This window comes from Manacus candei, unplaced genomic scaffold (genome assembly GCF_025592945.1).
Source record: "Manacus candei isolate 608988 ecotype Guabito, Panama unplaced genomic scaffold, ASM2559294v1 h1tg000073l, whole genome shotgun sequence".
In the NCBI taxonomy this organism is placed as follows: domain Eukaryota; kingdom Metazoa; phylum Chordata; class Aves; order Passeriformes; family Pipridae; genus Manacus; species Manacus candei.
This window is the reverse complement of record NW_026138121.1, coordinates 1,251,885-1,262,490: the sequence shown is the minus strand read 5'-3', so window position 1 is coordinate 1,262,490 and position 10,606 is coordinate 1,251,885. Positions and strand designations below refer to the sequence as shown.

The window sequence follows — 10,606 nt, the reverse complement described above, 5'->3', positions numbered from 1 at the left end:
AGCTCAGCCTCGGGGGGATGGATGAGACCCCTCATCCCCGGGGGGTGAGCACAGCCTGCTGAAATGCCAGCTTGGCATCTCTGTCCTGCCAAGCTGGAGACAAATTCCTGCTGTCACAGTGGCTCTTTGGTAGGCAATTTATTTACCTTGGATGCTGCAGCCTTATCGTTCATGGAAATGTTTATCCCAAATATTTAATAGCGGGACTGCATAAACTGAGGCTTCCTGCAGAGGTAGCCCAGGCTGCCATCGGAGCAGCACTAACATCTCTTCTCCTGGTACTGTAAAAGTTAAGGATAATTCCTTGTCTCTCCCAAAGAATCCCATCCTCAGCACCTCAAAATCCGATATTTTTTAATCTGGCCAGAGGCCTCCTCATCACTCCCTGATGAGAAACACAGGAGACCTGACAACAGCCCTTTTAAAAACAACATCCCAATTCCACTAAGTCGTTAAACAGAGAGAGCCTGAAAAGTGCCAACACTCCTATGAGAAAAGACTGGAAGAGAGAGAGAGAGAGAGAGAGAGGGGGAGAGGGAGGAAAGAAAAAGCAGGTTATTTATAACGCCAGGCAGCATTAGGGTCTCTCCAGTCTCTCCTGCAAACTGGCTGCTGCTGGGAGGTCACTCCCCAAAAACCCTGGCGAGCCCGTGACCTGCAAGCACAATATTTGCTCTGGGATCTGGGGCGGGCACCAGGCTCTGCGGCTCGGGATTCACTCCATGCTGCTTGACACACGGGCGAGCCCGGAGCAGCACAGCCAGGCTTTGGAGAGGAGGATCTCACCTTGGTAAGTCCGGCTCTGTATATATTTATTAGGATTTTTTTTTTTTTATATTATTATTTTTTTTTGGAAGCCTGATTTCCGTACCTGCGCCTCGGCCGGCGCGGCTGCCGCGGGGAGCACACGCCAGCGACACGGGTGGCACAGCTGGGAGAGCCAGAGCTCCCACACCTCTGGGAAAGCCCTTCCCTCCTGCCCACCTCTCCCGCTGCCCACCTCCCATCCCACCCACCGCCCCTCCTGCCCATCTCCCAACCCACCCATCTCTCCTCCTGCCCACTTCTCCTGCTGCCCATCTCCCCTCCTGCCCACCTCCCATCCCACCCACCTCCCCTCCTGCCCCTCTGGCAGCTCCATGCCCGCTCGCCTGGGAGCTGGACACCTTCACCCATGCACATCCAGGGTTGGCAGTGCCTCCCTGCCCATCCCATCCCCAGGGAAAGGGGGAGCTGGTTTCGTGCCTGGCACAGCAGCAACGGGCCGAGTCCATGGATGGCCACAGTCCATAAAAGCCCCTTACTCCAAAACCTGCTCCTTCTTGGAATGAGGAGCTGACCCCCTTAGCTCAGCAGCCCCTGGCACAGAGCAGGGACACCAGGAGGTGACATAGATCTCGAGGCTGGAACACTCAGGTCAGATCCCACCCCAAAACCAGGGATGAAGCCCACCAGGGAGGGGAGAAGCCACCCATGAATGAGGAGAGGGTCAGTGGTGTCTGCTGGGGACAGGCTTGGGGTCACCAGCAGGTTGAAGGGGGGCACTAGGAAAGGTGGAGGGACTGCATGGCTGGGTCCTGCCCCAGAGGGGCCCCTGGGAAGGGGCTGCCAAGTGGCTCTGCATGGGTGGAGAAGCCGGAGGCTCTGGTATGTCAGCAGGCACAGTGCCCTGGAGCAGCGGGAGGAGGAGGAGGAGAAACTCCTCTGCCACTGCCAAGCTCCCCCGTGGCACACAGCATCCCCAAGGATCATGTCTGCTCTGCTTCCACACAGGAGGAAGGAGGGAGAGGAGGAGAAAGCCAGGGAGCTTGTCTGCCCACCACCAGCTCAGTCCCTCTTTTCTTCCCGTGCCAGGGTGGCCACTGCCTCCTGCACACTGTGCCCACTTTGTCTGCCAGGCCAGACACCCCCTCTGTGCTGCGGGTTGGGGACATGGTGAGGGGTCACCAGGTGACCCCGTGGCCACCCCTGGCACGGCGAGGGGGGACACTGGTCCCTGCTCAGCCCCCGCCCGGCCCGTGGCTGCCAGAGCTGAGCTGGCAGGGCTGAGCTCCCAGCCACGTATGTAGGAGCCACAGGAGGGAGCGACTCCTCTCCCGCTCCCAACAGCATTTCCTGGAGGGATTTCAAGCTGCCTGGCTCCAGGACACTCCGTGTGCTCATTCAGCCCGGGATGAGCAGCCGTGGCTGGAGTCCCTCCTGCTGCAGCCCCGCCGTGCCCTGGGCATGGCAGGGGGGGCTGCAAAGCCCACGCCAAGCCACGGGGGTCAGGGCTGGCTTTGCCTTGCCCCCAGCTCCCAGCCCTGCTCTCCTCTGGATCCCAGCCCTCGTGGCTGGATGTCACAAGCAGAGCCCATCGCCAGGTCTGGTGACACTCCCTGTCCCTGGTCACACCGAGGGCCCGGCGGGTGCTGCCCCTTCTCCTGTCGGGGCTGAGCTGGGGGAATCTCAGCTCGGGAGTGGTTTCATTTCAAAAATAAGGCAGAACTTGTTTACCAGGATTTACATCAGTCCCGAGCATCCTGCGTTTCCGTGGGGGGAGGGAGAGCTGGATGGAACCCACAGCGAGTCGTGTCACCTGTGAGTGTGGCATAAATAGAGCTCCATGAAAGATGCCTTGAGCTCCATCAAAACATGCCTTCAGCTCCCAAATCAACCTGAGCTGGCAGCTTTCCCTCTCGTTCACTCAGCTGGAGAGCTTTCAAGTCCCTTCTCCTCCCTCCCATGCAGAGCCAAGCCCAGGGCACCTCAGAGCAAACCTCATGTGACCTTACACAAATCCAGACCGTGGGTCCTGTGTCTCCATCCTCTTCTCACTCCTAGCAGAAATATCCATAAACCAGGATTTTGCAGGTAAATCTCCACTGGGGTGGAGGTTTCTCACAGGCTTGAGGTGAAAAGGGGGAAGATCAGGTAACTGCACACAGGAGATGTCAGCAGCTGTGGGTTTTTTGGGTAGGATTCACTCAGGTTCTCCAGCTCTGCTGCCAAGTACCACCAAGCCCATCCAGCACATCCCACCCCGCCGGATTCCCAGGCAGTGCAGAACCAGAGCTGACCCTGCTGACGGTTCCCTCCCCCCCTCTCCCTTGGCAGGTCCCTCCGGCGCCATGTGTTGGGTCACCATCACCATCCTCGTCGTGGCCGGGCTCTGCGGGGCCTCGCTGGGCCAGTACAATGAGGAGGAGGACCTGGCCTGGCTGCAGTACTACCTGAGGCAGTCCCGCGTGGCCTCCTACAACTACGTGCCCTACTACGAGGACGAGAGCCCCCCGTACGTGTACTCCTACCCCGCAGCTCCCGACACGGAGCCGGAGCCCGGCCCGGAGCCCCAGCAGGCCCCTTCCTGGCAGTGCCCCCAGGAGTGTGACTGTCCCCCCAACTTCTCCTCGGCCATGTACTGCGACACCCGCAACCTGAGGTACCTGCCCTTCGTGCCCTCCCGCATGAAGTACGTCTACTTCCAGAACAACCTCATCACCTCCATCCAGGAGGGCGCCTTTGACAACGCCACGGAGCTGGAGTGGCTGGCGCTGCACAACAACCAGATCAGCAGCGACAGGATGGGCAAGAGGGTCTTCGGGAAGCTCAAGAACCTGGAGAGGCTGTACATGAACAACAACAACCTGACCAAGCTGCCCAGCCCCCTGCCCCGCTCCCTGAGAGAGCTCCACCTGTCTTACAACCAGATCTCCAAGGTGCCCTCCAACGCTCTGGAGGGTCTGGAGAACCTCACGGCCCTGTACCTCAGCCACAACTTCATTTTTGAGATGGGGGCTTCCCTCAAAGGGCTCAAGTCTTTGATCCTTGCTGATCTGAGCTACAACCACCTCAGAAAAGTCCCTGACGGGCTCCCAGTGTCCTTGGAACAGCTTTACCTCGAGTACAACTACATCAACGCCATCCCTGATGACTATTTCCAGGTGTCTCCCAGGCTGCTCTATGTCCGGATGTCCCACAACAGCCTGACAAACCAAGGCCTCTCCTCCAACACGTTCAACAGCAGCAGCATCCTCGAGCTGGACCTCTCCTACAACCGGCTCCAGAAGATCCCCCGGGTCAACACCAACCTGGAGAACCTCTACCTGCAGGGGAACCAGATCAATGGTGAGCAGGAAGGTGCCGACCCAGGCGTGGTGGAGAGGGGAGGGTGGCACAGGGGATGGATGGAGGTGCAGGAGGGGATGAGGAGATGGGGATGCAGAACATGTGGGAGACCACCTGGGGTAATTGTTTGAGCAGGAAGGTGGAATCTGGGAGACTTGCAGGTCTGAACAAGGCAGCAATGGGACCCGTGACATCCCAACACACATGGAGCCCAGAATGCTGGGGTGTGATCCAGGGGGTCATTGCATTGGTTTTCCTGGCTGTTTATCAGAAGCCTGAACATCTTCTGGTTGGAGATGCCAGAAAGCAGGTGAGGCACCACCTGGGGAGGGGTTTGTGGTTCCAGTCCAGCAGTGCTCACGGGTGGAGGGGTCAGCAGCAGTGGACAGAGGTGGGGTGTCCCCTCTGCCATGGCCACTGCACGTGGGCAGCACTAACACAGGGGTCAGGGATTCCCCTGCAGTGCCCAGGGCCAGCACAGCCCCCTCTGCCCACCTTCCAGGGCCCCACCACAGGCCATGGCCCCATCCGTGGTCCCAAAGCCCCCCAGGGGTCCCAGCCTGCAGCCCAGGGGCTCGTCCTTGCCAGGGCTGGGCCAGACAGGAGCTCTCAGTGGTCAGAGCCCTCCACGCAGCATCTTCTGCCAGGACTGAAATCCACTCCACTTAATACACAAATAAATAACAGGAACAGATTGTTCTGGGGCTGCTATTTATAAAAATAAGCTAGAAAAATAAACCCCCAAGCAATCTCCTGGAAAAATCCAGCCTTGCCCCCTCACCTGCCAGACCCCGAGGGCAGGACCCTCCCGGAGCAGCACTGGAGCCCCCGGGGTTGGAGTCCCAGGGCTGGGACAGGGATGTGTCAGTGTTGCAGAGAAAACACACAACCCCGCACCGGGGAGCTGACAGAAACACAGAAACAAGAACAGATTCCCGAATGTTTGCTTTCAAAATCTGTAGCTGTTGCCGTCTGCCCACAAATGCCACGGAGCCACCGCGGAGCCGCTCGGGCTTGGCAGCAGCTTCTCCTCCCGCTGCACCTTCTGCCACCGACCCTCGCGGCACCCCCGGGTCCAGCTGTGCAGCACCAACCCCTGGGGGTGCCCCCGGGCCGGGGCCGTGCCCCTCCAGCCCCCAGTCCGTGCGCTCGGGGGTCCCCCCGCACCCCCCCGCCTTCCCCAGCAGCATCCCGGCCTGGAGCTTTGCTGCCCTCTAGTCCCAAATCCTGCACAGAAAAATGTACGTTGGGGTTTGTTCCATCTCCTCCTTCCAAACCCAGTCTGGGCTGGGCTGGAATTTCCCTGCCTGGCGCTGGCAGCATTCGAATGGAGAGGGGATGTCTGGATGGGGACAGGGACATCCTTCCTCCTGGACATGCTGCCTGGGGGTCCCATGGTGGCCAGGCAGGGTCAGGGGATGGAGACTGCAGCCTGTGAAGCCTCCAAAAGGGGCTACAGAGGCAATTCCTGATGAAAGGAGATGTTTTCCATCCTACTCCACCCTATGAGCTCCACCCTGGCTGGGCAATGGAGCCAAGGACCTGCTTCCAAACCCTTGGGTAGGCACAAACCTGCCTGCTCCTTCTGCCTGCAGCCAGGAGCATCAGGAACCCTTTCAGTTTAAGAGAGGAGCGTGTTGAGTCTGAATTCACAGCAATTTGGGGGCGCTTTGTTTTTTTCCCTGCCCACCTTAGCATAAACCAACTCTCAAAGGTTGATACCTCTGACCCAGCATCCCCTTTGCCATTTCTGACATCAGTCCCCAAAAACCAGCCCCATCAGGGAGGCTGGAGGGGGCTGAAGCCTGTGCTCAGCTCCACCCTCTGTCCTCCACAGAGTTCTCCATCAGCAGTTTCTGCTCCGTGGTGGACGTCATGAACTACTCCCGGCTCCAGGTCCTGCGGCTCGACGGGAACGAGATCAAGCGGAACGCGGTGCCCCCCGACGCCCCCCTGTGCCTGCGCCGGGCCACCGTCATCGAGATCTGACCCGGCCCCTCCCACCCTCAGGACTTGGCTCCCCCGACCCTGGGGAGACCCTCGCCCCGTTCCAGTGCAGCTTCTCAGCCTGACTCGGCTTCGCAGTAGTGCAATCAGGGGGCTCCGGCAGCCGGAGCCTCTCGACCCCAAACTCTTCGTCTTCCCAGAATTCTCCCTCTTCCTGACTCTCCAGCCACGCAGGGTGGGATGGATCCCAGCACTCACCCCCCTCTGACCCCACCACAGCCACCCCACACACCTTCTCCCCCGGCCTGGGGGGGATGCAGCGGGGACGGGGCTCATCCCACCTCTCAAACCTGGCCCTGAGCATCCGACCCCCGGGGGGGGGTTTAGGTGAGGGGTCCTGCAGAACCAGCAGCTCTGAACCCCCTGGCCACAGGAGAAGCATCCAGGAGGTTGGGAGCTGCAGCAGTAAAGGGTTAAAATATCAGTCTGAAGCATCCCTCAGTCTGGGATGAGGAAGAGCAAATCCACTCCTTCCCCTCCATTTCCCCCCTCCCCCCTTCCATCAGCCTCCTGCTCCAGAGTTAAAGGAGAGAAACCTTTCCTGCTGCTGGAGTCAGAGAGAAGCCCCCTGAGGAACAGCCTGGTTACAGGTCTCAAATCTTGCTCCCAGCCCACTGGATCAGGGCAGGACCGGGGTTGAGGGATGTGGGAATTCCTGGTGCTGTCACTCTCAGCTGCCTGGGCACCCCCCAGCTTGGCTCTGAGCTCCCTCCCTGCCCAGGCAGCCGAGGTACCTCAATTAAAAACCAAACAAAAAAATAAATTCCCGCGGCACCGCGTGCTCCCACAGCACGTTTGAATCCGCCAAACCCACCCAAGTCGGACCCTTGGGCAGTTCAGTCCGAGGACCAAAGGGGCAGCTGAGCTTTGGGGATGACCTGCAGGGGTCACCCCGACCCTCCGCGTTGTACCTGCATGCGAAAGAGCAAAAACCCCCCCGAGACCCCTGTACCCTCCCGGCATGAACTGTAGGCACCAAACCCACCAATAAAGCCCTTCCCAAACTGCACCGAGCGCGTCTGAGGAGCCCCTGCCCGGGGCTGCTCCGAGCACCGCAGCCTCCCCTCTCTCAGGCCAGGTCTTTTTTCTTTTTCCAGCCACAATCCAGGCTGGAATTGCCGACTAGTGGCTGTCCCAGGCATGGCATGTGCGCACGGAGCCTTCCCCGCGCCGCGGAGCTGCCGCTCCACCGCATCCCGGCGGGGTCCCTGCAAGGACATCCATAGGAGGGAAAACACACCTGGAAAAGTGGCGGCGGAGAGAGGGAGGGAGGGCGGCACCGCTGGCTGTTGTTTTCCGGGGGTTCTCCGGGCTTCAGCCCCGCCGGTTTTCAACAGCTGAGCTGGAGGATGCTTTAAAAAATGGTAATTTCGCACGGAGGGGACCAGAAAGTTCCATTTCCCAGCCTATGGGCTCCTCTGGCTCCAGGTTGGGAGCAGCTGGGGAGGCAGAGGCTGCGGGCACTCTGTGGGATGCAGGAGCTGGGCTCCCCAAAAATCCCTGGTCCCTGGCTGGGGGCAGCCCCCCAGCTCCAGCCAAGGCTCCTGCAGGAGCCAGGCAGAAGGGGAGGCCAGAAGATCCCACTCCATCCCCTCGGGCCACCCCTTCCCCATCCCCTCCCACATCCCAGGGCAGCACAGGGACACCCACATCCATCCTCATCACAACCTCCCACAGCCAAAACCCATTCCCTGCAGAGACCCAAATCCTCCTGGAGGCACCAGGACTGGGGACTCCTCCTTTGGGGTCCCACCACGTGCCCAGCTGGCCAAGGACCTGGGGAATGTCACTGGATGTTGGCATTGCCTGTCACAAGGGGTCCTCTCCAGGCTGGAACCCACCTCCTCTTGGTCCTAAGGTCAGGTCTGTGCCCCAGGGCATCCACACTCCTTCCCAAAACACAGCCTGCAGGAGCCAAAGGGGCTGGGGGGTGAGCTGGGGGGGGTTGTGAGGCAGCCAAGCTCATCAGCTCAGGAGGGACATGGGAAGAAGTCTGGGGGGAAGGAGGGTCTGGGGGGAGCAAACAAAACCCGGGAGAAGCAGCTCCAGTGCTCCTCCAGCAGCTGCTTCCTCCAGGCAGGGCCATGGGATTGCTGATTTACACCAGCTGGGGGGAGGTGAGGGGGCAGAGGGTCAGGGCAGCCCCCTGCCCTGCTTCTCCCCCTCCCCAAAAGAAAGGGAGAGACCCCATTGGTCCTGGGCGAGCCCACAGGCACCCAATCTCTGCCTTGTTGGGGTGGGAATGGCAGGGAAGGGGGCTTGGCCCCCCTCCTCATCCCCTTTCTCCTCCTCCTCCTGTTGCTTGGAAGAGGTGTGGGGTCTGGGGGGCCCCAGCAGCCTGAATCCCACCGGGAAGGAGGGAGGGGAGTGTAGGGTTTTGTCTGGATCCACAGAGCAGGATAAAGAAGGGGGAAACCCCAAACTGACCCAAACCCATCTTCCCCAGCCCCCCTGAAGGTGAGCCCTGAGCACGGGGGCTTTGGGGGGCTGCAGCAAGGGGGAGCAGCAGCTGCAGCCCCTCAAGGTCTCCTTTGGACTGTGGGGTTCTCCCGAGGCCTCTCTCCATCACCCCTGTCCACGGAGGGGCTCGGACCTGGGCACCCACCTTGGGGCTCTCCTTGCATGAGACACCAAAAAGCAGCAGCTCCCACTGGGTGCCCCCCACGGGGTCAGGCAGGATTTCTCCAGAGCTCCCCAGCAGCCCCCAGACTCCACCTCCACTTCTTTCCACCTTTTTTCTCTAATTCTAATTCCTCCCCTTGCTTTTTTCTTTTTCCCCCCTTTGCATCATCCCTCAGCTCCAACACTTCCCAGACTGTTTGTAAACATCCCTTTAGGATGTTTCCTCAGGAAGTGCAAATTTCTGTTTAAAAACAACCCCTCAAAAATATTTTCCTTTGGAGAAACACACACACACACACAAAAGCAGCAGCGAGGCAGCAGGTTCTGGGTTTGCCCCAACGCTGCCAGAGGGGCCCAGGGTGGGACAGATCCCCCCTCACCCACCCGAGGGACACGAGCTCTGGGCACGTCCCCGTGCCCCAAACTGAGCGTGGGAGTGTTTGCAGTCCCGGCCCAGGGAAGTGTCACGTCCTCCAGCGCTTCCCTTTGCTCGATTCTTCTCGGATTTAACCCAAACGCTGCCGTCTGGGGGAGTCCCGGGGACAAAGGGACGGGCGGGCGGGTCCCGGGGCCGCCGCCCCCCCGGGCCATGTGCGGCCGTGCCGGGGCCGGCAATAAAAGTTGATTATTAATAAGCTGCCGGGCTCCGGCCGCAGCAGCTGCCACGTTGCTGGGAAGAGATAAGAAAACTGTGGAGGCAGCGGGAAAAGAGGCCGGGGAGGGGCCCGGGCACAGGGACACCCCCCACCCCCATTGCACAGAGGAACAGGCTGAGCCCTGGGGGAATGAGGGGGTCTTGCTCTCACAGCCCCACGTCAGGAGTAAAAAGAGCTGGGAGTTTGGCATTTGGGGGCTCAGGATTTTTCTCTCCAGCCACCCCGGGAGGATGAGTAGCTTGGGGTCTTGGAGCATGTGGGGGCCCGGCCCCCTGAAGGGACTGAACATTTTTTGGGGACCTCTGGGGAAAGGTGTCCTTGTTCCCCACACGTCCCCAGAAGCGTCTGGGCACAGGGGAGAGGCTTGGGCAGGAAATTCCCAATCTGTTCAGCTCCCATTCTTGCCTCCCCTTTTGTTCCCCGGCCATCTGTCCCCAGCCCCGCTCACCCCACGCTCCCGCCGCACGTGCCATAAATATCAAGCTGGGCTTTGTCTCTGCTCCAAAAGGCAGCGTGGCCCCCACAGCCCAGCCCTGCCACGGCCCCTAAAGCTGCTGGGGGCTGGCACAGCCCCGGGGGCTCACGGGGTGGGTCTGGCTTTGGGGGGCACAGGCTCAGCATCGCTCCTCTCCCTCCTGCCCCAGCAGGATTTCGGGTTGGCACTGGGAGGGGGGGTGTTGATCTGCCACCACAACCATCCATGTGATCCATGAGCACGGCCTTGGAGATGGAGATGGACCCCATCACCAAACTCATTCCAAAGGGGGAAAGGAAGGAGAAGGAATTCTCGGCCCGGCAGAGCTCAGACCCCTGGCAGGCTCCCCATCTCTGGGCTGCCCCCCAAAATCACACCCTGGTCTGTGCTGACCACCCAGAGGGGAACCTGCTGGGGCAGATCTCAGCCAGACCCTCTGTGGAATCCCCCCGGGGGGGCTGGGGTGGGGGGACAAGCTTTGAGGGAGCCCCCCAGCCCCCCCAGCCATGTCCCATCCCAGTCCAGCCTTTTAATGACAACAAAGCAGCGTCCGAGTCAGCCGGGGCAGCTGCTCCCTCAGCCCTTCCCCTTCCCGGTTTTATCCGGTGCTATAATAGGCACAAACTCCCTGGTAAAAGGGCATTGTCAGAGGGAAGAGGGGCCTCGCCCTTGTCTGGCAGCTGGGAATGCTGGGATCAGGGGCTCAGGGAGATTGTTTACTCCAACTGGTTCCCAGTAA

At 60.3% G+C, this 10,606-nt stretch overlaps 1 protein-coding gene across 1 annotated transcript; it reads left to right on the top strand.

The window, feature by feature from the left end:
- Positions 1-482: 482 nt before the first annotated feature.
- FMOD (fibromodulin) lies at positions 483-7,158 on the top strand. Its single transcript, XM_051808964.1, has 3 exons — positions 483-790; positions 3,097-4,107; positions 5,945-7,158. Exons 2-3 carry the CDS (start codon positions 3,111-3,113, stop codon positions 6,094-6,096), a joined length of 1,149 nt encoding a protein of 382 aa, XP_051664924.1. The 5' UTR covers positions 483-790; positions 3,097-3,110; the 3' UTR covers positions 6,097-7,158.
- Positions 7,159-10,606: the final 3,448 nt, after the last annotated feature.

Bases quoted from the DNA above. Each gene is read 5' to 3' on its own strand.
- FMOD (XM_051808964.1), top strand. From the start codon at position 3,111: ATGTGTTGGGTCACCATCACCATCCTCGTCGTGGCCGGGCTCTGCGGG. The intron at 4,108-5,944 runs GTGAGCAGGAAG...TGTCCTCCACAG, and splicing joins GCAGGGGAACCAGATCAATG to AGTTCTCCATCAGCAGTTTC.